At 48.1% G+C, this 27,464-nt stretch overlaps 1 protein-coding gene across 5 annotated transcripts in view; it reads right to left on the reverse strand.

The window, feature by feature from the left end:
- LOC134345253 (nesprin-2-like) overlaps positions 1–27,464 on the reverse strand; it is a 276,033-nt gene that overhangs the window by 54,404 nt on the left and 194,165 nt on the right. For all 5 annotated transcript variants that reach the window (XM_063045672.1, XM_063045636.1, XM_063045664.1 and 2 more), the window contains 10 exons: positions 27,093–27,230; positions 26,770–26,891; positions 16,074–16,275; positions 14,947–15,038; positions 14,215–14,395; positions 13,030–13,224; positions 10,809–10,934; positions 8,830–8,985; positions 7,342–7,500; positions 4,544–4,710 (listed from right to left, as the gene is read on the reverse strand). In XM_063045672.1, coding sequence (XP_062901742.1) covers positions 4,544–4,710; positions 7,342–7,500; positions 8,830–8,985; positions 10,809–10,934; positions 13,030–13,224; positions 14,215–14,395; positions 14,947–15,038; positions 16,074–16,275; positions 26,770–26,891; positions 27,093–27,230 — 1,538 coding nt within the window. The remainder of the gene's footprint in view (positions 1–4,543; positions 4,711–7,341; positions 7,501–8,829; positions 8,986–10,808; positions 10,935–13,029; positions 13,225–14,214; positions 14,396–14,946; positions 15,039–16,073; positions 16,276–26,769; positions 26,892–27,092; positions 27,231–27,464) is intronic.

Consider the following 27,464-nt stretch of genomic DNA (forward strand, 5'->3'; position numbering starts at 1 on the left):
AGGGGGATAGTAAATCAGACATGATGGGATGATGAAGCAGACTCGATGGGCCAAATGGTCTAATTCTGCTATGTCTTATGGTCTAAATGCCTCTTAAACATAGTGACTGTATTTGATTCCACCAGTTTCTTTTGCACATTAGTTGTTTGTGTCAGTCTCTTAACCTATGATGTCTAGTTCTAGTCTCATTCAACATCAATGGAAAAAGCCTGCTTGCATTCATCCTATCTATACTCCTCATCATTTTGGATACCTCTATTAAATCTCCCCTCATTCTCCTACGTCCAGGGAATAAAGTCCTAACCTGGTTCAACCTTTTCCTAAAACTCAGGACCTCAGGTCCTGACAAGATCCTTGCAAATTTTCTCTGTAAACTTACTTCTAAACATCTAATCCTTGTAAACCCATCCTTCAATCCCTTTAAACCTCATTCCTCACAGCTTATATTCCTCTTGTCTTTGACATTCTTCCCATGGGGAAAAAGTATCTGACTGTCTACCCTATCTCTGCCTCTGATAATGTTATACACCTGTCAGGTGTCCCCTCACTCCAGGAGAAACAAGCCCAGCTGGGAGGACCTCAGCGGACTGTGCAGAGAAACCGTCGACATTCCGAGTGGGCACTCCAGGTCACGACTGGGAAAGGGGTGGGAAGATCGAGGAGGAAGTCGGGATCAGATCAGGTCAGATTCATTTATTTATCACATGTACATCAGAAACATACAGTGAATGCGTCGTATGCGTTAACAACCAAGGCACCCAAGGATGTGCTGGGGGCAGCCCACATGTCATCCCACACGCCCACAATGTTTATCAGAATGACACAAACAACAATAACACAACAACAGCAACAAATCTATAAATTTGCCAACAACACAACTATTGTTGGCAGAGTTTCAGGTGGTGATGGGAGGGCGTACAGGAGCGAAATCAATCAGCTGGTTGAGTGGTGTCGCTGCAACAACCTTGCACTCAGTGTCAGTAAGACCAAAGAATTGAATGTGGGCTTCAGAAAGGTTAAGACGAGGAAACACACACCAGTCCTCGCGGAAGGATCAGAAATGGAGAGAGTGAACAATTTCAAGCTTCTGGGTGTCAACATCACTGAGGATCTATCTGGGGCCCAACATATCAATGCAGTTACAAAAAAGAACATAATAACATAAGAAATAGGAGCAGGAATAGGCCATCTGACCCATTGGGCCTGCTCCGTCATTCAATAAGATCATGGCTGATCTGGCCATGGACTCATCTCCACCTATCTGCCTTTTCCCCATAACCCTACTATGCAAAAATCTATCCAACCTTGTGTTAAATATATTTACTGAGGTAGCCTCCACTGCTCCATTGGGCTGAGAATTCCCCAGGTTCACCACTCTCTGGGAAACGCAGTTCCTCCTCATCTCCATCCAAATCTACTCTCCCGAATCTTGAGGCTATGTCCCCTATTCCTAGTCTCACCAATCAGTGGAAATAACTTTCCTGCCTCTATCTTATCTATCCTTTACATAATTTTATATGTTTCTATAAGATCTCCTCTCATTCTTCTGAATTCCAGCAAGTATAGACCCAGGCGACTCAATCTCTCCTCATAGTCCAACCCCCTCATCTCTGGAATCAACCTAGTGAACCTCCCCTGCACCACCTCCAAAACCAGTATATCCTTCCTCATGTAAGGAGACCAGAACTGCAGTACTCCAGGTGTAGCCTCACCAGTACCCTCTCCAGTTGCAGCATAACCTCTCTGCTCTTAAATTCAATCCTTCTAGCAATGAAGGCCAATATTCTCTTTGCGTTCTTGATAACCTGCTGCACCTGCAAACCAACCTTTTGTGATTCATGCACAAACACTCCCAAGTCCCTCTGCACAGCAGCACGCTGCAATCTTTCACCATTTAAATAATACGTAATCTGATCTTCCATTTTCCCTTCCAAAGTGGATGACCTCGCATTTACCAACATTGTACTCCATCTGCCATACCCTTGCCCACTCACTTAACCTATCTATATCTCTCTGCAGACTCTCCGTATCTTCTGCACAATTTGCTTTTCCACTTAATTTAGTATCATCAGCAAACTTAGATACACTACACTCGGTCCACTCTTCCAGATCGTTAATGTAAATCATGAACATTTGTGGGCCCAGCACTGACCCCTGTGGCACACCACTCACCACTGACTGCCAACCAGAGAAACACCCATCTACCCCAACTCTCTGCTTTCTATTAGTTAACCGATTCTCTATCCATGCTAATATATCACCCCCATCTCTATGCATCCTTATCTTACAGATAAGTCTTTTATGTGGCACCTTATCGAATGCCTTCTGGAATTCCAGGTAAATAATATCCATCTATTCCCCTCTATCCACTGCGCTCGTTATATCCCGACATCGGCTATATTTCATTGGGAGTTTGAAGAGATTTAATATGTCACGAATGACACTTGCAAATTTCTACAGATGTACCATGGAGAGCATTCTAACTTGCCGCATCACCGTCTGGTATGGGGGGCGGGGGGTCACGGCACACGGTCGAAATAAGCTGTTTGAAAGTTGTAAACTCAGTCAGCTCCATCGTGGGCACCAGCCTCCCCAGCATCCAGGACATCTTCAAGGAGCGATGCCTCAAAAAGGTGCCGTCCATCATTAAGGACCCCTGTCAGGACATAACCTCTTCTCATTGCTACCATTAGGGAGGTGGTACAGGAGCCTCAACAATTCAGGAATAGCTTCTTCCACTCCGCCATCCAACTTAAGAATGGACATTCAACCCATAAACTTTTTTCCCTCTTTTGGCACTACTTATTTAACTTTATACTATATACATTTACTATAGTTTACAGTTGTTAGTGTGTATTGCACTGCACTGTTGCTGCATAACAACAAGTTTCACAAGATATGTCAGTGATATTAAACCTGATTCTGATTCTGAAATCAAAACAACAGCCAAACAAACCCCTTTCCTCCCTTGCACCCACCCTCCCAGCCACTCACGAGGACAGACTTCTAACCCCAGGACAGGCTGCCTATGTGTGTGTAACAGGAATTCACGTGTGTGTAACACAGACTGTGCATATAATGTGGATTGCGCATACAACGGGGACTGCGTGTGTGTAAAAGGATCGGTGTCCCAGCACCAACTGTGGGTAGATTTGCTTCTGCCAGATGTTGAGATACCACTCCCTCAGCTGTTGCCTCAGGGCACAGGGTGGGATTCACCCCTGAGGAACACTCCCACCTCCCAGCAATGCATCAGTGAGGCCGCTGGCAAGTGCAACAGATGTCAGCTGTGTAAAGCTGCCTCGACAGGCTTATCCCACAATAGAGGATTACAGGCTGCTGAGCAAGCATGCCCCAAAGTCCACCAGGCTTTGTGTGCGTCTTTCCTCTCAGACAGCCCTGGTCTATTCACCAGACCAGACCGAGTATCAGCTGGGAGAGGACAGATGGCAGCTTTCAGCCCCGTCCGATCCCTCAGTTAGATCTGCAGTGATGCATGCAGCTCATACACAAAGCTAACCCCGTGATGCAGGAGCAAGAAGTTATATGTCACTCACTGTGCAAGTCAGTACCATTGAGAGTGTGAACCTCCCTCAGTTCCCCCCCTCCCAGTGTCACCCTTCCACAGTACCACCTCTCCCACCGTACCATCCCTCCCTCAGTATCACCTCTCCCACTGTGCCATCCCTCCCTCAGTATCACCTCTCCCACAGTACCGTCCCTCCCACAATGTGACCCTCCCTCAGTACCACCCTTCCCACAGTGTGACCCTCCCTCAGTACCACCCCTCCCACAGCGTGACCACTCCTCAGTAGTGTCCCTTTTCTTTACAAAGCTATAAAAGTTTATTTATATCACAAATACACAAGGTACAAACATTCAGTATTTACAACACAGTGAGTACACTCAAATTAAAATACGGTTACCACTGTCTATTAGCCAATCAATACCCCGGGGGGGGGCACTGCTCCCGGAAGCCCCCCATTGTGCCCATTGTGACCACATGCTCCCTCTCCAAGGGCAGCCGGGCGTGAACGAATCCTCGGAAACGGGGCAGGCAGTCGGCCCGGGCAGCACCTTCCGTCCACTTTCTGCTGCTTCAACCTGTGAATGGCCATCTTGGCCAGGCCCAGGAGCAAGCCCACCAGGAGACCCTCCTCACGACTCGCCCCCTTCTGAACTGGGTGCCCGTAGATGAGGAGCGCGGGACTAAAGTGCAGCCCCTTGAGAAACTCAAAGAGCGGCTAGAAACTCTCACATTCTGTGTAAGCGTGGTACACTGACTCCTCACGCCCACAGATGGGGTGTCAGGGAACCTGCTCAAAAACCTGTTGTATGGTACTGCCCAATACAACACCTTCCACCCCAGCTCCCCAGTGTACAGGGGAAGGACTCCTACGTAAAGAGACTTTCACTGGGGACCTCCTCTGCTGCTCTCCCACAGTATGGCCCTCCCTCAGCACCACCGCCGCTCCCAGAGTCCACCTAACAACCTCCTCGTTGTTCCCCCCACCGTCATTCTTCACCCCCCCCACCCCCTCACCTGGAGTCGATGAGCTGGTTGAGGTGCTCCCACCGAGCCGCGATGCCCTGCAATCTGCTGTCGACCTCGCTGGCCCGGGCTGGATCACTCGCCTCCTTCAGCCCCTCTCCCAGCCTCTGCACCGTCTGTCTGCTCGTCTGCCATCGTGCAATCTCCTCCACACAGTCCTGTCACACACACATGCACATCGACATTGCGTCAGCAGGGAGCACACACCCTGACACCCCGGGGGAACGGTGGGGGAGGAGGGGGGTAGGACTGAAATTCCGTGGTTAAACTCCCTGATTCCCCACTCACAAAGGCCCTCTTCACCGGACCCAGACCCAACCTCCATTCTGGTCACTCCACCAGGCCCTCCTCTCCTCCTCCCTCTCCGGCCACTGGCCCCTCTACTTGCAGCCTCCCCCCACACCCCCCCGTCCCTCAACCCACCTGCCCAGCGGCTGGGTCTCACCCCAATTCAGGAATCTACAGACCCTGGTCTCTCCAGACTCCCACAGCTCACTGTGTGATGGGACGTTTACCTGATAGCCTGCTTAAACCTCCTTATCTCCGTCTCCACCCCGAGGGAGGTAATCCCTCACATTGCCAAGCGCATTAGCGAGGTAATACGGGATCCTCACCACGTCACAAGGAGTGCTGTGCTCTGAATAAACCCTACAGTTTCTAGACCCTCCCCCCCCCCCCACCGTTTTCCTCTCTGCCATCAGATTTCGGAACAGTCCGTGAACACTGCCTCATATCTGCACAACTTGTTTATTATTTTGTATATTTCTTATTGTAACTTCTCGCAATTTTTTTATGCCTTGCACTGAACTGTTGTCACAAAACAACTTATTGTACAGACAGTCGATGTTTTGGGCTCGAGACCCTTCATCAGCATTTCACAACACACGTCAGTGAGAATAAACCTGACTCTGACTCTGATTCCGAGTCCATTCTCTGTCCGCCACCTCCTCTGGAGGCAATTCCCCACCGTAGAAGGTGGCGTGCTTCGATGTGGGCTTGGTGAGTCCAGCTCGTGGCCTCTGCAGACTCCACTTTGGGTGGGATGTGCTGGTAGGGTGTTTCAGGCCGGTATGCGTTAGAATACAGCACTACAGCACAGTACAGACAGTCTGGCCCAGGATGTTGTGCCCACATTTTAACCTACTCCAAGATCAATCTAACCTTTCCCTCTCACATAGCTCTCCATTTTCCTTTCATCCATGTGACTATCTAAATCTCCATGGTTCTTGAACTCAATTCCTCGACTAATAAAGGCCACGTCTTCTTAACCACCTTAGCAACTTGCATGGCATCTTTGAAGGATGTACAGTTGTGGACCCCAAGATCCCCCTGTTTCTCCATGCTTCTAAGAACTTGCTTTCAAATTTGACCTTCCAAAGTGAATCACTTTACACTTTTCCCGGGTTGAACTCCATCTACCAATTCTCAATCCAGCTCTGCATCCTGTCAATGTCCCGTTGTAACCTATGACAAACCCCACAACTACCCACAACTCCAACATCACCTCCGCTGCCTGTCCGCCACATATAGGGAGTTGCTCCGGCTTCCGCTGCTGCTCAGTTTCCATTCTCAAGAGTCAGAGAGCCACTCAGCATGGGAACAGGCCCCTTGGCCCAACTTGACCACATTAGAGCAGTGTTTAGCGTCACACTGTCACACTAGCAACAACCCAGGTTCAACCCCACTGCTATCTGCAAAGAGTTTGTGCGTGGGAGTGGGTGTGGGGAGGGAGGCTTGTTGTGCTGTTATTGTTTTGTTGCTCGTTGTGTTCTGTGCTGCTCTGCCAAGCATTGTGGGAATTTTACGTTTCTCTAAATAAAACAGAAATTAAAAACCTTCCTACAGACAGTGGAGGGAACTGAACCCCAATCATTGATACTGTAAAGTGTTACACTAACCATTGACAGGAAACCGGACTGGTCTAGCCACATAAACACTGTGGCTACCAAAGCAGGTCTAAGGCTATGAATCCTGTGGTATGTAACTCATCTCCTAACTCCCCAAAGTCTGTCCACCTTGTACAAGGCTCAGGTCAGGAGTGTAATGGAATACTCGCCACTTGCCTGGATGAATGCAGCTTCATCAACACTCAAGAAGCTCGACACCATCCAGTACAAGGCAGCCCACTTGATTAGTACCCCTTCCACAAGCATCCACATCCCTCCACCATCGACAAACAGTTGCAGCAGTGTGTACTATCTACAGGATGTACTGCAACAACACACCAAAGCTCCTAAGGCAGCACCTTCCAGATCCACGTCCACTACCATCTAGAAGGACGAGAACAGATACCTGGGAACTCCACCACGAGGAAATCCCCCTCCAAGTCACTCACCACCCTGACTTGGAAACATATCGCCGTTCCTTCAATGTTGCTGGGTCAAAATCATGGAATTCCCTCCCTAATAGGACTGTGGGTGTACCTACACCTCGGGGACTGCAGTGGTTCAAGAAGGCAGTTCATCACCATCTTCTCAAGGGCAACTAGGGATGGGCAATAAATGCTGGCTTAGCTGGCGATGCCCACATCCCATAAATACATAAATAAACAGACCATTACGTTATTGTGCCATACATTTAGAAGGCTAGGTGCCAAACATAGAAAGATGGGACTAGCTCACTGGGCAACACAGTTGGCATGGGCTGGTTGTTTCCACACTGTTTGACTGCAGCTGTGGAAAGAGATGGTTCACCCTGACCTTCTCTTAGGGATGGGCAATAAATGCCAGTCTCTCCAGATGTGGCAGCACCCTGAGGTCAGAACCAACGAGCGATCACAAGTTCCTTACCTTTTGCAGCTTCTCGATTGTCTCCTCGATCCCTGTTCCGGTGCTCTGGGTGACCTGACCCACCATTGTCTTCAGCCAAGCTCCCAGCTCCTCACTTCTGGTTTTGAACAGATTCCATTGCTCCAGCCCCCGATTAATATCCTGTCCACGCGCGAAGCCCTGAGGGATTGAGGACAGAGCCCGTTAGTGGCATTACCTCAAGGTGGCGGAAGGAGCATCAGCCCCGGTCGCTGCTGTCCACTGCTGGGACACAGTGCACTGGACACTGGCAAGCAGTTCACTCTGACACACGTGGAGGGAAGGTTTGCAGATGGCAGACACTGGAATCTGAAGGTACACAAACCCCTGAGGGACTCAGCAGGTTGAGCAGCGTCTGCCTGTGACCACACCCCCAAATTCGCCTCAGAATCCCTCCCTCTCTCATGACCATCTCTCCTCTCCACTCTCAGTCCTGACACAAATGTCACCAATAACTCCCCCCTCCCCACCCACTGAGTTCCTCCTGTCACAGTCACAGAGCATTACAGCACAGAAATAGGCCCTTCAGCCCATCTAATCCATGCCAAACTGTTATTCTGCCTAGTCCCATTGACCTGCATCCAGACCATAGCCCTCCATAACCCTTCCATCCATGTACTTACCCAAATTTCTCTTAAATGTTAAAATGAAACCTGCATCCACCACTTCCACTGGCAAATCGTTCCACACTTTCACCACCCTCCAAGTGAAGAAATTCCCCCTTAGGTCCCCTTAAACAGTTCACCTTTCATCCTTAGCCCATGACCTCTAATTCTAGTCTGGCCCAACTGGAGTGGAAAAATCCTACTTGCATTTACCCAATCGGTAACCCTCATAATTTTGTATACCTCTATCGAATCCTTTTCTATTCTCCTACACTCCAGGGAACACAGTCCTAACCTAGTCAACCTTTCCCTATAACTCAGGTCCTCAAGTCCTGGCAACATCCTTGTAATTTTTTTCTCTGCACTTTTTCAATCTTATTGACATCTCTCCTGTCGGCAGGTGACCAGAACTGCACTCAATGCTCCAAATTACGGTCCACCAACACCTTATACAACTTCAACCTAACATCCCAGCAGGCACGTGGCCAAGTGGTTAAGGCACTGGACTAGCGACCTGAAAGGATGTGAGTTTGAGCCCCAGCCGAGGCAATGTGTTGTGTCCTTGAGCAAGGCACTTAATCACACTGGTGCCAAGCTGTATGGGTTCTAATGCCCTTCCCTTGGACAACATTGGTGTTGTGGAGAGGGGAGACTTGCAGCATGGGCAACTGCTGGTCTTCCATACAACCTTGCCCAGGCTTGCAAGACTAACGGATAACATCCCAGCTCCTGTACTCAATACTTTACGTTACGGAGGCCAACGTGCCAAAATCTCTCTTTACAACTCTGTCCACCTACCCCCGGGCTCCAAGACTCTCATCCAAGCCACCTCCTCCCATCCCTCCGCTAACCCCATGGAACTCACCGCCAGGCGCAGCTGTTCCCACTGGTTCTCCAGCTGTGTCACCTGTTCCTGAAAGCCGATTGCTGAGCTCTGGACAAGCTGCGCACCAAGGAGGGTCTTCTGGCTGCTCAGCTCAGCCAGGCGGCTGCTCCAGGCCCCCTGGGTCTGCTCCAGCTCCTGCCAATCGCAACATATGCAGAGTCAGGGAAGGCGAGTGAAAAACTTGCAGGGGCATCACAGGCTCGCGGGTGCAGACAACACACAGAAATGTTCATGATACATAAATCATGCAGGCCGGTAGTAAAACACAATCAGAAATGAGTCCCTGGCAGTGCTCCATTGCTGAGGTAGGGTTAAAGTTGAAGAACCATTCCCCATTCTGGCTCTCCTCTTACACTTCTGTTCTCAGCACCTGCCCATCACCTCCCTCTGGTTCCCCTCCATCTTTACTTTCTCCTATGGTATGCTCTTCTCTCCTATCAGATTCCTTCTTCTTCAGCCCATTACCTCTTCCACCTATCCCCTTCGCAGCTTCTTACTGCATCGCCTACCCTCCCTGACCCACCCGCCTACCCCCTCACCTGGTCTCACTATCACCTGCCAGCTTGTACTCCTCCCCCCCCCCCCACCACCACCACCACATTCATATTCTGGCTCCTGCCCCCTTCCTTTCCAGACCCGATGCGGAGTCTCAGCCCAGAAATGTTGACTGGTTATTCTCCTCCACAGATGCTACCTGACCTGCTGAGTTCTTCCAGTATATTGTGTGTGTCGCTCAGGATTTATATGTTTTTGAAACGTAATAATTTGTCTTGCACTGTACGTGTGCTGCAAAACCACAAATTTCACGACATATTTCAGAGATAACAAACCTGATTTTGATTGAACTTCTATCGATGCACTCTTGAAGGTATCCTGACTGATGCACCCATGACCTGGACTGGCAATTTCACCTCGTGGGAACGTAAGAGGCTGCAGAGAGCAATGGACGCAGCCCAGTCCAACATGGACACAGCCCAGTCCATCATGGGCACAGCCCAGTCCAACCCGGGCACAGCCCAGTCCAACACTGGCACAGCCCTCCCCGGCATCTACAGGCAGTGTTGCCTCAAGGAGGAGGCCTCCCACATTAATACTGTCACCGACAGTAACATTTCTTCTTTTGTGGCAGTGGTACAGTGCAAGACACAAAACGACTATAAGCTACAAATATACATAAACAGAGCTGACGAGGAATAGTGAGAGGGTTCATGGACCCTTCCCAAATCTGACAGTGGAGGGGAAGAAGCTGTTCCTAAAACAGTGCGTGCCTTCAGGCTCCTGTACCTCCTCCCTGAAGGAAGAAATGAGGAAAGGCCCCGTTTGAGACGGTGAGGGTCCTCAATGATGAATGCCGGTAACCTGCTAATTTTCCTTAAACTTCTAAGAAATTAGAAGCACTGGCCAAGGGGAAGTTCTATGTCTGGTGCGCCAACGCTCATTCATGCATGCTGTGAGCCCACGCAGTTGTTGGTGAAGTTTTATGGTGCCTTTCCCACCATACACGGCAGAATATTGTACTTCTATAGTAATGGGGATGTGTAAATGTGTATGTATTGTAGTTAAGATAGATACTTCTGTTTATTGTGTAATATGATTGTAACTACATTGTGGGCTGCATCATATTCTAATTCATGTTGGTAATTAAAGATGGTATGTCCTAGTGCCAAATAAGCAAAACTCATTGCCGTTAGTGTGGGAGAGAGACAGCAGCTGTCAGCAGTTCGCACTGGACACAAATAAGTATGGAGCAATTATAGTGTTTTCTGGAAGGTATCTTTTTGTAAATATTGGCAGTTTTCACTATTTTCACTAATTTTTGCAAGTTTGATTTTTGAGGAACCTAATGAACACCCTTGTACTAACGTACTAAGTGACTCCAGCCATCTTCCCTTTGGTGGTAACCTGCGTATCTAATAAACACCCACCACGGGCACCCAACCATCACCCACCACTCTTACCTGCAGCCTACTCTGCTCCCTCTGAAGGTCCTCAATGGATCGAGGCAAGGCCCTCTTCAGATCTCTCCTTATCTCTTGGAACGCAGGCCCCAGGACAGCTATCTCGCGGTCACATCTGGTACACATCTGCCCACATCAGCACAGATGGATGGATGGGTTAGAACACCATTACTCAGATACTGAGGCCCACTCAGGAGGGTAAGCAAGATCCCGGGGGAAGGGTGGGGGAGAGTGTTGGAGATCTGGGTTGGGACTTACTCCCTCGCCTGATGTGCTCAGGTTTATGAGTAATAGTACACCATAGCATAGAAACAGGCCATTCAGCCCATCTAGTCTGTGCCATTTGGCAGGGTTTGGTGGAGTTCTGGGAGGTACGTCAGTGGGTGTGAGAGGGCTCACAGATCGACACACTCGCCAAGATACCCATCGCCATTCAGTGGTACCAGAGGCTATGGCAAGCATCCGGCAAAGGAAGGCAAAGGGGTGAAGGCAGTATTGAGCACACGAGCCTTCATCAGTCAGGGTGCTGAGTATCGGAGTTGGGACGTCATGTTACATCTGATCAAGAGGTACAGTATTGGTGACACCAAACTCAGAGTACTACATGCAGTTCCAGTCACCCAGCTATGGGAAGGGTGTCATCAATAAGACCATAGGAACAGAATTAGGCCATTCAGCCCATCGGGTCTGCTCTGCCATTCAATCAAGGCTGATTTATTATCTCTCTCAATCCCATTCACCTGCCTTCCCTCCATGACCTCTGACACCCTTACTAATAAAGAATCTATCAGCTTTCACTTTAAATACACCCAATGACTTGGCCTCCACAACCGTCTGTGGTAATGAATTCCACAGATTCAGCACCCTCTGGCTAAAGAATTTCCTCATCTCTGTTCTAAAGGATATTCCTCTATTCTGAGGCTGATGACCAGAATTTCCTAGCCTCACCATCTACTGGAAACATTCTCTCCACACCCTCTCTACCAAAACCCTACAATATTTAAAATGTTTCAATGAGATCCCCCCCTCATTCTTCTAAACTCAGCGAGTATAGGCCCAGAACCACCAAACTCTCCTCGCATATTAACCCTTTCATTCTCAGAATCACTCTCACGAACCTGCAGGGACCTCTCCGGCACCAGCACATCTTTTCTTAGATTAGGGGCCCAAAACTGCTTACATTACTCCAAGTGTGGTCTGACCAATGCCTTATAGAGCCTTAGCTCTATACATCCTTTCTCTTATATCTTTTCTCTTATATTGTAGTCTACTTGAAATGAATGCTAACATTGCATTTGCCTTCCTTACCACCGATTCAACCTACAAGCTAACCTTCAGGGAATTCTGCATGAGGACTTCCAAGTCCCTTTGCACCTCTAATTTCTGAATTTTCTCTCCATTTAGGAAACAGTTTACACCTTTATTCCTTCTACCAAAGTGCATGACTATACATTTCCCTACACTACATTTCATCTTTCTCTTCTTTGCCAATTCTCCTAATCTTAGACCTTCTTCAGACCCCCTCCTTCCTCAACACTAACTGCCCCTCCACCTACCTTCATATCATCTGCAAACTTGGCCACAAATCCATCAAATTTGTCATCCAAATCATCCATACATAACATAAAAAGAAGTGGTCCCAGCACTGATCCCTGCAGGACATCACGAGTCTCCGGCAGCCAACCAGAAAAGGCCCCTTTTATTCCCACTTTCTGCCTCCTGTCTGTCAGCCAATTTTCTATCCATGCTAGAATCTTTCCTGGAATACCATGAATTCTCATCTTGCTTAGCAAGCTCATGTGCATCACCTTATCCAAGGCCTTCTGAAGATCCAAATAAACAACAGGCACTGACTCTCTTTGTCTATCCTGCTTGTTATTTCCTCAAAGAATTCCAGCAAATCTGTTAGGCAAGATTTCCCCTTAAGGAAACATGCTGATTTTGGCCTATTTTGTCATGTGCCTCCAAGTATCCCAACTCCAATATCATCCTTACTACTGGACTCCAACATCTTCCTAACCACTGAAGTCAGACTAACTGGCCAATAATTTCCTTTTTTTGCCTCCTTCCCATCTTACAAAGAGTGGAGTGATATTTGCAATTTCCCAGTTCTCCCGAACCATTCCAGAATCTCGTGATTTCTGAGGGCCTGAGGGCGAGGCGGACAGGTGGAAGGTGGTGGAATGTGAGTACGATTGGGGGACACTAGCCTCTCACCTACCTCCTGGACGTTGGCCAGCTGTGCAGCATTGTCCTTCACCTGCGCACTGGCCCACTTCCAGCCCTCCTGCAGCTGATCCAGCTGCTCCCGGAGCACCGACTGCGTTTGGGTGTTGGCCTCTGACAGTAGCCATCTGCCCAGCTCCACCGTCTGCAGGTAGCAGCCTTTGTGGCGATTTAGAATACGCTCCTCGTGCTGGGGGGGGGGAGATGAGAGGAGGGGGATAAACAGAATGGTCAACAGTCGAACACTGAAGGCAGGGGAATGTCAACAGTCAATGTTCAATGGGGTGAAGACTATCAATGGTCACCACCCAACAGGGAGAAGGCTGCCAATGGTCACCATCCAATGGGGAGAAGGCTATCAATGGTCACCACCCAATGGGGACAGTGGGTACCAGCCAAAATGGAGAGTGGCAGTAGTGGGTACCACCAATAAAGATAGAGGCTGTCATACGTGACTGTTCAGTGAGGATAGATGGTCAATGTCCAATGGGGAAAGGGGATACCAATGGTCTCCGGACAATATGGAAAGAAGTCAACAATATCATCATCCAATAGGGAGAAGGCTATCAATAGTCACTAGCCAATAGAAAGAGAGACATCAAGAATCACCATCTAATAGAGAGAGGCTGTTAAGAGTTATACTCCAATAGAGAGAAGGATGTTAATTGGTACTGTCCAATGATGAGAGAGGTGCCAATGGATACTATCCAATAGGGATTGAGAATGTCAGAGATGACCATCCAATGGGAGAGAAGCTGCCAATGGAGAGAATCACAGGGCAGTAAAGAGGCCATTCTTCCTATCAGGCCTGTCTCAGCCCTTTTAAAAGTGATTCTCTCAGCTCAAACCAGTCCCTTTGTGGATCCCATTCCCCCACCCAACCATCATCCCAGGTACCCTGTTTCCTTTTGAGGGCAACTACTAAATCAGTTTCTTCCTCCTGACACAGAGGACTGCTGGGGAAGGGTTGCTCCCCTCCCCATCTCCCTATGCCCTTCCCATTCTTCCCCTCCTCATCTTTCCACATCCCACCCTTTCCCTCCCCTATCCCTCACACCTCTCCCCTCCTGCCCTTCCCTGTTCTGATTCAGGACTCTAGCCAGGGGTGGGGGGGGGTGGGCATGGGCTTGTGGGTGGGGCGTGGATGAGCGGCCAACAGAAACGTGACCTCGATCTTTACCTGTAGTTCATCCTGAAGCGCCCAGGTCTCTGCCAGCGTGTAGTGGCCCAACCTGTCCATCGCACGGAGGCAGGGCCCGACCCCTGCCAAAAGCCGCTGCAGCCCAGCCCTGGATGCACGGTACCGGCACCACCAGTCGGTCCGTACACGGATCTCGGACCATTGGCACTTGGAGGGACCACTGCAAGGCAAGGGAGAGGGTCAGCCTTAACTGGCCACACTGGCGAGGAGGGGAGGGGGACAAAGAAAGAAAGAGCAGGCAGGGTACACAGGGTGCTGGGAGAGACAGTGGGAGATGTGGGGAGTGGTGGGGGGAGACATGGGGTCTGCGAGCAAGGGCATGGAGTAGGCAGCACAGAGATAGGTGGGGGTTAGGGAGATGTGGGAGAAACAGGATAGGGAATGCAGGGGAGGGGGGGGTACCAGGCAGACAAGGGAGGAGAGAGGGAGACAAGAAAGGGGGGGGAGGAGTTGAGAGGCAACGTGGGACAGAGGGGGTTAGGGAGACAAGGGGTGGGATAGGCAGGGTTTTAGGGAGATGCAGGGAGTGGGAGATGAGCTGAAGGAGGTTAGGGAGATGGTGAGGTGTGGGAGACAGTATTAGAAAGATGAAGAAGTGGGGAGATATCTGTTAGGGAGACATGATGTTAGGGATTTGCAGAGTGGGGCAATTTGGCTTGCATGCTCCTGAGGGCTGTAGAGGGGTGGTTGCCACGTTGACCGGCCCATCACCTGTGCGGACCCTCTGCAGGCGAGGGTTGTGACTTCTCGCTGTCTGTCCCTTCCGCCATCTGTCGGACCAGCCCCACCTCCGTCTGCAGACCCTGTGTCAGGGGCAGAGTAAGAGGGTGAGCAGTTGTTTCCACTCAACCGCGCCCCCCCATCCATTCCCTCCCTCCTCAATGCCCCCTCCCCAAACCCTGAACCACCTTGCCCGACTCCCCCCCACCTCCAATGACCACCACAGCTACCAACCCCACATTGCTGTAGCACCTCTCACCTTCCCTCCCTCACGCTAGGTACCAAGCTGTGCAGCTGTCACAGGGGCAGGGAGAGGGGCACCTCACCTACCCTAGGTCTCCGGCACCAAGGGGTTCTTCCCCACTGGAGGGGTGGGCAGTCACAGCCCTGCTGCCCCACCAGAACAGGGAGTGTAGAGAACGTCTCCCGCTGGACCTTGAGGGATTGAAAGTGAGTAGTGGGGTAGTCCACCCTTCTTTACTGCACAGGCGTTCCTACAGCTTATGGCTCGGGAAGAGGGAAATCGGGGGCAATTTTAATACATTTAGTCACACAGGCATAGAGTAAAACAATATGGAAACAGGTCCTTTGGCCCAGCGTAGATTACCCATACCCAGGACTATGGGTCCCTACACCATCTCCTGCTCGCAGGCCTAAGCACAGGGAGTGGCAGTGGCCTCCCACCCCAGGACGGGGCTCACTGACAGCCACTGGCCTTGGGCTTAGTTCTTACTGTTAGAGTGATTTTTGGGTTGAGGACACATACATTTAGCAACTGACTTTGGCTACCAGTCTTCACGTCTGAATATGTATTGTGGATTCAATTTGGAGTGCAGCTCTGAGTAATGGATTCCTAAAAGCAGTGAATCCCAGACCAGACAATACTGATTAAACTTCATTTAGATGTCTGTGGTGTGGGTGCGAATCAGGAGGTGTGAAAGCATTGTCTATACATTGTAAATATGGAATTGTCCTTTGATGTTTGGGACGGAAAATATCCAGCCCCATCGAAACCGTCTCCAGATGATGCCTGCTGCACCTTGTTTAACAAATAAAGAAGCTGCCTTGTATCTACCAGTAATTTTCTCTGGTGACTTCATTCACGCAACAACACTTACCTCGTGGGATTCCAGATGCTCGAGGTTGCCAGGCAATCCGGCCTCCCCCTCTCCCCCAGCTGCTGCATCGTGCTCGGGTCTCAGCTGGTGGGCTTCCAGCCACTCAAGTTTGCCGGGAAGGCCGACCACCAGCTTCTCCTCCAGCTCCCGCCAAAGATGTCTCCAGTACTCGTGGTCGGGCTCCCCCGCTCCCTGCGACCAGCTGGAAAACAGAAAGGATCAGTGTGGAGCAGCTGGTGGGGCATTCCCTGTAACCGGCATTTGAGAATGCCAGGCCGCCTGTACAGCACACCTCCTTCACCATCTTCTCCGCCTTCAGTGAACTCTGCACCTCATCCCAAGAACCCTGCTACTGAGATTGAGGGGGTCTGCAGTCGATTTGACAATCTTGTGCCCACAAGATGAGCAGGCTCGATGGGCTAAACGGCTCAAATTCTGCTCATATGTCATATAGATTCAGCACCTCAGGAGGCAACCTACACAAAATGCTGGAGAAACTCAGCAGGTCAGGCAGCACCTATGGAGATGAATAAATATGCTCCTGAACTGGTACAGATAACTTTACTCACCAGAACACTGAACTGAATCTATATGACCTACAGTCTCTTTCAAGGGCTCTTTACAACTCTTGTTTTTGGTATTATTTTTATTTATACTTTGTCTTCTTTTGCTCATTGGTTGTTTGATGGTCTTTGTTTAAATACAAAGACGATAGTCCGTTACAGCACAGTACAGACCCTTTGGCTAACAATGTTGTGCCATCCTTTTAAACTACTCCAACATCAATCTAACCCCTCCCTCCCATGTAGACATCCATTTCCTTTCATTCATGTTCCTATCCAAGGGTCTCTTAAATGTCCCTAATGCCTCTACCACCACTCCTGGCACCACATTCTAAGCATCCATTACTCTGTAAAAAAACCTACCTCTGTCATCCACCCCATACTTTCTTACAATCACCTTCAAATTATGCTCCCTCGTGTTAGCTCTTTCTGTCCTGGGAAAAACTCTCGACCTTCCCACTCTACCTATGCCTACTTTGATCTTGAACACCTCTATCAAGTCATCTCTTATTCTAATTCACTCCAAAGAGAAAAGCCCTAGCTCACTCATAAGACATGCTCTCTAGTCCAGGCAGCATCCTGGTAAATCTGCTCTGCACCCTCTCTGAAGTTTCTATATCATTCCTACAATGAGGCCACCAGAAATGAACAAGATACTATGGTCTAATCAAGGATTTTATAGAGCTGCAACATTACCTCACAGCTTTTGAATTTAAACCCTGACTTATGAAGGCCAGCACATCTTACACCTTTTTAACAACCTGATCAACTTGGATGGCAACTTTGAGAGATCTATGGACGTGGATCCCAAGATCCCCCTATTTTCCCACACTGCCAAGAGTCCTGCTGTTTACCCTGAATTCTGCCTTCAAATTCAACCTTCTAAAGTGATGGTCTGGTAAATTATGGCACAGATTTTGAGCTGAAAACCCACAAAAGATCGTGAATTCAGCCGAGTACATCACAGATAAAACCCTCCCAACCACTGAGCACATCTACATGAAGGTTGTCGTAGAAAAGCAGCATCCATCTTCAAAGATTCTCACCACCTAGGCCATGCTCTTTTCTCACTGCTGCCATCAGCTAGAAGGTACTAATGCTGTAGGGCTCACACCACCAGGTATGAGAACAGTTACTGCCCCTCAACCATCAGGCTCTTGAGCAAAAGGAGATAACTATACTTATTTAAGGACTGTTATCTTGTTGTTTCATGCTGGCTATGTATTTACACAGTTTGTTGTCCATTGTTTACAGTTACTGTTCTATAGAGTGGCTAAGTATGCCTGCAGAAAAAGATTCTCAGGGTTGTATGTGGTGATATGCATGTACTCTAATAATAAATTTTGCTTTGAACCACTTCACACTTCTCTGGGCTGAACTTCATCTGCCACTTCTCAGCCCAACCCTGCATCCTGTCAACGATTATTTGCAACCAACAACAACCCTCCACACTTCACAACTCCACCAATCTTCCTGTCTTCGGCAAGCTTACTAACCCACCCTTCCACTTCCTCATCTATTCTTATTTACATAGTTTGTCTTCTTTCGCACAATGGTTGTTTGTTAGTCTTCGTATATGTAAAGTTTTTTTGCAACATTCGATTCTATTTCTTTTTTTTCCTGTAAATGCCTGCAAGAAAATGGATCTCAAGGTGACAGTAAGTAGGAAGTTACTGTTGAAAGTAAGTAGGAAACCCTGTCGGAGATGAGGACAGGAGCAGACTGCAAGTTCCTGATTTCATGATACTCTCGGCCCAAAACATCTAGTCCTCTCTACGGATGCAGCCTGACCTGCTGAGTTCCTTCAGCATTTTGTGTGTATTGGCATAAGACCATAAATCACAGGAGCAGAATTAGGCCATTTGGCTCACCATTCCAACATGGCTGATATATTATCCTTCTTATCCCCATTCTCCTGTCTTTTCCCTATAACCTTTGACACGCTTACTAAACAAGAACCTATCAACCTCCACTTTAAATATACTCAATGGCTTGGCCTTCATAGCCATCCTTAGCAATGAATTCCACAGATTCGCCACCATCTGGCTAAAGAATTTCCTTCTCAACTCTATTCTAAATGGATGTCCTTCTATTCCAGTAGTTCCCAAAATGGGTGATGTCGTGCCCTGGGGGGCAGTGGAATTTTCTAAGGGGACGATAAAAATAACGGAGGCGGAGGGGGATGGGCTTGGTAGGGAAGGGGTAGGCTTATCTTAAGAAATTAATTACTTATTCTAAGCATTTGATCCTCAATGCCTCATAATTGATTACAATGATCACGTAATCACCTCATCTCTTGCTAATCTCCCGTTCTCTTAGACTTTGCTCAAAGCGCATTATAGTTGTTGGAAAGCAGTGTGACGCTTCTGTATTTGGCATGTCTTGAGAAATCTGGACTGAAGAAGCCCAAGCATTTTTACTGTTTACTACAGTAGTAGTGTTAGCTACTACGATTCCCATTCTAATCTCATAGTGATGCAATTCCAGTGAATTAGGGTATGGTATTCAATGGTGTAAAGTTCAGAATCTGACCTTTCAAATGGTTCGTACCACACTTCTCTCACCCACAGCCCAATTGAGATATCACTGCCCCACTTTATGCACCTTCAGGCAGAGAGTCTGGTCTTGCCTGAGCTATGATGATGTCATAACTTTCCCCTTTATTGATCGCAGGGCTTGAGGCTGGACTTAAACAGTAGGTGATTGACCACGGTCAATAATCCATAATGAAAATGGCAGAAGCAGACCAAATGAAAAAGAAGTGTAGACAGTATAGTGTGGGGTATCTGAAATATGGATTTATACCTGCACCAAGCAAACAACAGCAATCAATGTGTCTGTTGTGTAAAGAAGGATTTTTTTTAAAATGAGGCAATGAAACTGTCCAGACCCCTTGAACATGTGAAGAGAATACACTCTGATAAAGCAAAAAAGAACTTTACTTATGTAATGTCCTGGTTAAGGTTGTTACAGCTATGCTATAGGTATTTCATTTTAGCAGTTTTGTCAAAGCAGTGAGTTCTGCTTTTAGAATGTTTTGGTTTCAGCTAAAAGATACAGGGCTATGATGTTCAGTTCAGGAATGCTGTGTTAGCCAATCAGGATGGTGGAATTGGGAGAGGGTTGCGGTCCCCAACCACCGGGCCATGGACCGGTACCGGGCTGCAAAGCATGTGCTACCGGGCCGCAAGGAAACAATATGATTTGGCGATAGGAGTCAGCTGCACCTTTCCTCATTCCCTGTCACACCCACTGTTGAGCTTGAACGCACGTGAGGTCATTACGCACAGTCATCCATGTCAGCGCGGGAAGGAGATCAACTCCTCGAGCTTGCAAATGATGGCGGGCTGAAAAGTATGTTTGACATAACATCTCTGCCAGCATTCTGGATTAAAGGCTGAATATCCTGAGATAGCCACGAAAGCACTGAAAACGTTGCTTCCATTTCCAACATATCTCTGCAATGAATGCAACGAAAACGAAATTGCGGAATAGACTGGACATAAGAATCCCCCTTCAAGTATCACTGTCTCCCATCACCCCTCGATGGCACCGTCTTGTTGCAGGGAAACAAGCCCAGGGCTCCCACCGATTCAGCGATATTGGTGTGTTGCAATGAGTTTATATGTTCATACGGGGAAAATATTTGCTGTGTGTTTAATATCCAAACGTTACTTAAAATGTTATAATGCTAGTGACTTATATAACCATATAACAATTACAGTACGGAAACAGGCATCTCTGCCCTTCTAGTCCATGCCGAACGCTACCCTCACCTAGTCCCACTGACCTGCATTCAGACCATAACCCTCCATTCCTTTCCTGTCCATATACCTATCCAATTTTTCTTTAAATGATAATATCGAACCTGCCACCAGCCTCCGGGTCCAACATATTATTCTCCGTAACTTCTGCCACCAGCCTCCGGGTCCAACATATTATTCTCCGTAACTTCCGCCACCTCCAACAGGATCCCACCACTAAGCACATCTTTCCCTCTCCCCCTCTCTCTGCTTTCCGCAGGGATCGCTCCCTACGCGACTCCCTTGTCCATTCGATCCCCCCATCCCTCTCCACTGATCTCCTTCCTGGCACTTATCCTTGTGAGCAAAACAAGTGCTACACATGCCCTTACACTTCCTCCCTTACCACCATTCAGGGCCCCAGACAGTCCTTCCAGGTGAGGTGACACTTCACCTGTGAGTAGGTTGGGGTGATATACTGCGTCCGGTGCTCCCGATGTGGCCTTCTATATATTGGCGAGACCCGACGCAGACTGGGAGATCGTTTTGCTGAACACCTACGCTCTGTCCGCCAGAGAAAGCAGGATCTCCCAGTGGCCACACATTTTAATTCCACATCCCATTCCCATTCTGACATGTCTATCCACGGCCTCCTCTACTGTAAAGATGAAGCCACACTCAGGTTGGAGGAACAACACCTTGTATTCCGTCTGGGTAGCCTCCAACCTGATGGCATGAACATTGACTTCCGCTAATGCCCCACCTCCCCCTCGTACCCCATCTGTTATTTATATACACATTCTTTCTCTTACTCTCCTTTTTCTCCCTCTGTCCCTCTGACTATGCCCCTTGCCCATCCTCTGGGTTTTCCCCCCCTCCCCCTTTTCTTTCTCCCTGGGCCTCCTGTCCCATGATCCTCTCATATCCCTTTTGCCAATCAACTGTCCAGCTCTTGGCTCTATCCCTCCCCCTCCTGTCTTCTCCTATCATTTTGGATCTCCCCCTCCCCCTCTCAAATCTCTTACTAGCTCTTCCTTCAGTCAGTCCTGACGAAGGGTCCCGGCCTGAAACGTCGACTGTACCTCTTCCTAGAGATGCTGCCTGACCTGCTGCGTTCACCAGCAACTTTGATGTGTGTTGCTTGAATTTCCAGCATCTGCAGAATTCCTCGTGTTTGCGTTTTTAAATTCTACCACTTCTACTGGAAGTTCGTTCACACCTACTTCAAGTTCCCCTGTCCTCCCTTGATAATTGACTTATCACTATATTCATGCGAGGAAAATATGCGCTGTGTGTCTAATATTAAATTTATTAGATAAACCCTTCTAAAAATGAAATTGAGTGTATTAGCCACTTATCACCTATATTCCGGTCATGATTAACAACCCCTCCCACCCATACAGAATCACCAAAAGCAACTTGTAGAAAAAAATTGGCGTGTACGCATATGTGCAAGTCACACATGCACACTGGTGCCCGCGCAAGGCTTCATGGTCATTGTAGTCTTTCTCGGGTTAACACAACATATTTGACTGCTACTCTTGTCCGTTGGCAACCCTACCCTCCCCCCGCACCCCGGGTCAGCCGGTCCACAAGAATATTGTCAATAATAAACCGGTTCGTGTTGCAAAAAAGGTTGGGGACCCCTGTTCTAGAGGGAGCAGGGCGAAGAGAGATTTGTGATGGACAGTGTGGTTCATGTGTTTTTTGGGGGGGGAGCTGGAAGAGGACAGGAGGGAAGATGGCTGAAGATGCTGTGGAAAGGAGTGCCCCTGTTGCAAGAAGTGCTTTGTGCAGATGAATAGCTCCAAGGAGGAAGGGCCAAAACTCCCGAGAGAGAGAGCCTGTTGGTTCGAAGTGAAGCTCGGAACGTGACGTGTGCTTTCACACAGACCATGGGTCCAGTATGTGAGTAAAAAGGACAACTTCAAGATGAGATCCAACAATGTGCACATTTGGACTGAGCTAACTGTAATGGGCCCTTTATTTTTCTTTCCCTTTCCTACTAACTGTTCCATAAATGTGAAATTAGTAAATATTTATATCAAATACAAAAGAGTGTGGCAGGTACAGTACTAGGGTAGGTAGTGGATACAGAAGAGAGGAAACTGTGTGGACTAGGTTAAGGCTGTGCATTAAAGGAACCATTGAAAATGATAGGGAAACACCAGACAGGATTGCGTGAGGAATGTCAGGAAGAGGAGTCAGTAGAACATGTAGTTCTGAGTTACAGGAAGTATGGGAAACAGAGAGAGATGATGAGAATTAATCAAAGGGAATTGGGGGTGCAGGAATTCACATTAAAAGGGTTGCTGGGCATGGGTGAGAGCACAGGTCAGGGTATTTTTAGCGTTTTTAAGGGATACAGGTTTTTTTTATATAGGATATGATGGATAATCAGGAATAAGGTACTAGGAAGGCCAAAGATGGGAGGATAAAGTGTAGGTTAGGGTATGTGTGTGTGTGCGCGATTGGGTGAAGGGATTTAGAATGTACGTCTATCGCTTACTCCGAAGCAGAAGATGGCGTTAATGCACCATTAAGCTGGGTGCCAACCGCTGTAAAACAAGACAAAGAAGAAGAAGAAGAAATTAGTAAATATACTTCCTTTAAAATTTTAAGTGGTGTATGATCTGTTATTTTGTGCCGACCGACTATTGTGTATGGACAGTATTTACACAGCATTCGCTCAAATCAAGGTTTCTTTAATCAGAACATCACGACATTCCTGTTTGGCTGAACCCCAAATCATATCGACCCTAGACACCTATTGTTTATGAGAGATGTCATTCTCACCACTGAGTCCCGTGACTGTTAGCAGAATTGGCTAACGGGCCAAGTTTGTATATGGGCCCAGTGAGGAGGTTTCACTTACTTTGAGTCAGGAAAACTTTCAGACAGGAAAAACACTTCAAAAACATATCTGCCAGCACTTCACAACAAAACACTGATGGTTTGCATGGTTCATACATTTCACTGCTCATTGCAAACTCTGAAAAGCCCCATGTAATTGGAGAAAAACTGATTCTGCCAGCAGTAAGGGAAGTTCTGAGTACAGATTTGCATAAGTCAGCCATTCCATTCAGTGACAACTCTGTTCAGAGATGAACAGATGAATGTCTGAGAATGTGGAATACACATTGTGCACCATACTCAGGACAACAGAATTTGCTCTGCAGTTGGATGAGTCAACTTTGCCAGGCAATGAATCTTTGCTTCTTGATTATGTTCACTTCATAAAGGAGGAAAGCATGGCTCAGTAGCTATCATTTGTGAGGTGACTGGAAACAGATATGAAGCGGGAATCAATATTATGGGTTGTTGAAAAATTTTTCAAAGAGAAGGGTTAGGGGTCCCCAACATTCTTGCTTGTGCAACAGATGGGGCACCAACAGTGACAGGCCATGACCTTGGGGTTATTATTTTCTTGAAAAAGCTGTACCTAACATTTACCATTCACTGTGTAATTCACAAACAACACCTTGTCGCATAAAACCTAAGTGATTGACTGCACAAGTACTGTTATCACAGTGGTAAATAAAATCAAGTCCCATGCTCTCAATTCTTGACTATTTTAAGAGCTTTGTATTGAGAATGATGAACAGTTTGAACGCTTGCTGTTGTACACATAAGTCAGTGGCTCTCAAAAGGAAACTTCCTGAGACGGCTTTCATGATCTTTTTGAAACTGTGATAAAATTCTTTGAAGGCTCAAATGCCTCATTCAGTAATCAACTCAAGAATATTGCATGACATTGCATATTTGTCAGAATTATTTGCAAAGTTTAGTGAAATCAATCTTCATTTCCAAGGAAATTATGTGAATCTTCTTAAAAGTCAAATCAGTCATCTCCACGTTTGTCAAGTTAACCCTATTTAAGTGCAACACTGGCCATTGCGGCCTTTTCTAATTTCCAAGACTGAGTGGAAGAGAAAGAAAGAATACCAGCTGATGATCTTCGAGTACTCTGTGCCCACCTAGGTGAGCTACATAAAGGACATGTCAGAAAGATTTTGGGATCTTCTCCTCCATCCAAATTGGGTAATAAATCCATTCCTGAACACTTGTAATGAGGAATTAACAGGAAGGATGGAGGAAGAACTGATCTTGCTACAAAATGACTTGGGACTGATGATGAGGTTCAAAAAATCATATCAAGACTACTGGTTGCAGAAAAGAAAGTCTCTGAGTGCTATATTGCACTATGGAAAAAGGTCAAGATGTTCTTTATTGCCTTTCCAACATTATATTTAGTCGAGTGTGGTTTCAGTGCAGTAACCCAACTTCTTTCAAAGCAACCAAGCAGACTGCAAATTATTGATAGTGGGGATCTGCGACTCCTCAGTGACAGTCAGCCTGATGTTGAGAAGCTGATATCAGTGCACCAAGCTGATCCTTCTCATTGAAAGATGAAAAAGCAATGACGTAGAGAACAGTCGAACTACTAATGTACGGTCTAAAATTGTTAATGAAAATTGTTTTACTATAACTAAATACAGAAATAATTTTATTTATAGCTTTAAATAGATTTGAATATTTTTTGCAATTATTTGTCGCTGCTTTGAGTTTGCAGTTCATATTTTCTTTCATTGTGTATCGTAAATCAAAACTCTTTACAGTTTTTATGTAATGGCCGAAGAGGGAGAGATAGCTGCTGGGAATGTGGTCTGGGAGCTGAGGGGGCTGTAACCCATAAGAGTTTGGGAACCACTGTCTAGGAGTCTAGAGCAGAGAACACAGCCTCAAAATAAAGTCTGAGGAATAGAATCTATTCTGAGGCTGTACCTTCTGGTCATGGACTCTCCACTTCAGAAAGCATCCTCTCCACATTCGCTCCATCTTGGCCTTTCCATATTCGATAGGCTTCAATGAGATCCTCCCCGCATTCTCCTAAACTCCAGCCCAGAGCCATCAGGTGCTCTTTGTACATTAACACTTTCGTTGTCAGGATCATTCCCACGAACCTCCTCTGGACACTCTCAAGTACCAGCACATCCTTTATTACATAAGGAGCCCAAAACTGTTCACCGGTGCAGTCTGACTAACACCTGAGAAAGCCTTAGCATTACATCCTTGCTTCTATATTCTAGTCCTCTCAAAATTAATGCTGCAGCAGACTTCCAGTATCTACAGAATTTTTTGTGCCCCCCCCCCCGGTCAGGTTGCACTGTTGGTGCCTCTAACCCCCAGCTTCGATCCCTATCGTCACACAGGACAAACTATGGGTATCCACAACCCCTGTCTTTGGGGAGACTCAGCACTATCAGCATCAGACGGCATGGTAACAGGGCACCTAGCGTCACACTTCATAGTGCCAGTGATCGAGGTTCAATTCCCGTTGCTGTCCTTGAGGAGTTTGTACGTTCTCCCCAGGACCCTGTGAATTTCCTCCAGGTGCTCCCGTTTCCTCCCACATCCCAAAGTTCGGGTTAGCAAGCTGTGGGCATATTGTGTTGGTGCCGAAAGTGTGGTGACACTTAGCAAACCTTCGAACTGTGTTGGCTGTTGATGTAAAGGACACATTTTGCTGTACATGCGACAAACAAAGCCAATCGTTACCTTTGTTTGCAAACTCCCCCTCGGCACTGACATCTACATCCTGAGCAGGGTCAGGATCCCCCTGCTGGCAGCAACACCCTCTCCCATCAGACCCCCCCACCCCCCATTCAGCTTCCCTCGTGCAGTGTGAACGCGGAGTGTGGGTGCAGGGAGCCCTCGCAGCTCGGGGTTTGACGTGGTTCAGATGGCGCACGCAAGTCTTACACACCGAGAGTCGGCAGTTCGAGCCCCGCTCTCTCCAGCACCTCAGCACCTGACAGAACGCAAACCAATTCCTTATGGGTTTGCAGGTTAGGATTAGCTTTCCTGTCACCTATACGTCAAATTAAACAATGAAATGCGCCGCTCAAATCAACGAGGCTGTGTTGGGGGCAGCCCGCCAGTGTCACCACGCTTCCAGCGCCAACATATCGTACCCACAAATCAGTAACACTAACGTGCACGTCTTCGGAATATGGGAGGAAACCAGAGCACCCTGAGGAAAGCCACATGGTCACAGGGAGAGCGTACAAACTCCTTACAGACAGCGGTGGGAATTGAACCCTGATCTTATAGTTGGCGTTGTAAGGGATTACGCTGACCACTACACCACTGTGCCAGCCCTGCGGGCAGTACAACCTCTCACCCCTGCCATCTCTGGTCACGGGATCACCGCACAATGAGGCCATTCAGCCGTCCAGCAGCAGGGGAGACTGTGGTGTCAGTCTGGGGACAGCAGGGAGTCCACTCTGCCCCTCCAGCCCATCTCACCTCCGAGGGGTGGACTGGCCTCTCGGCATTGTGTTCCCAAACAACCCCGGCACGTAAAGGGGCTCAGGCATCCCGGCACACCTGCACAATGTCCAGGCCGTGTCCCACGCTAGTTTCCAGCGACGTTCCAGATCCCGCACCCGGCAATGCTCTCCCTCCAGCACCGTGCCAAGGTGCCTCACGGTGCCCAGGATCATGGACGCCTGTAAGAGAGAGACCGGCAGTGGTCAGTACCAAGGAGGGGCAGTGCTGAGGGAGCGTCACATCATGGAAGAGGTGATTTTCAGAGTGGGGGGGTGGTCGGCTTTGATTTACTGATGGTCAGTCCTCTGCCACAATGCAGGGACATTGCTGGACAGGCCCAGATGGTGGGATTGGGGCTGGGGGAGACTGATGACACCTACCTTGACCATCTCCGCCCAGGCCTGTCCCACCGCCTGGGACCCCACGCCAGAGGATCCCAGAGCCTCTTCCCATCGGTCCATCAGCCTCTCCAGGTGCTCTGCACTCCTTTGGAATTCCTGCCGTTGCTCCAGTAAACCCTGGTGAACGGTAACATAAGCATCAGCAAACAGAGAACAGAGGGTGAACATGGTTCTCCTGTATCTACAGAGGAGGCTGGTGAGGAGTTGGAAGACCCAACCTGGATGGTCAAGAATGTCCTGGTCCCCACCTTATTATTTCCTGTGGCCACTTCCTTATCCTGAGGGTGTCCCCATCCCATCGGTCACCTTTCCCTGATGCTCCCTCTCCACACAGAATCTCATAGAGACCTA

The sequence above is a fragment of the Mobula hypostoma genome, chromosome 1 (genome assembly GCF_963921235.1).
Source record: "Mobula hypostoma chromosome 1, sMobHyp1.1, whole genome shotgun sequence".
NCBI lineage: Eukaryota > Metazoa > Chordata > Chondrichthyes > Myliobatiformes > Myliobatidae > Mobula > Mobula hypostoma.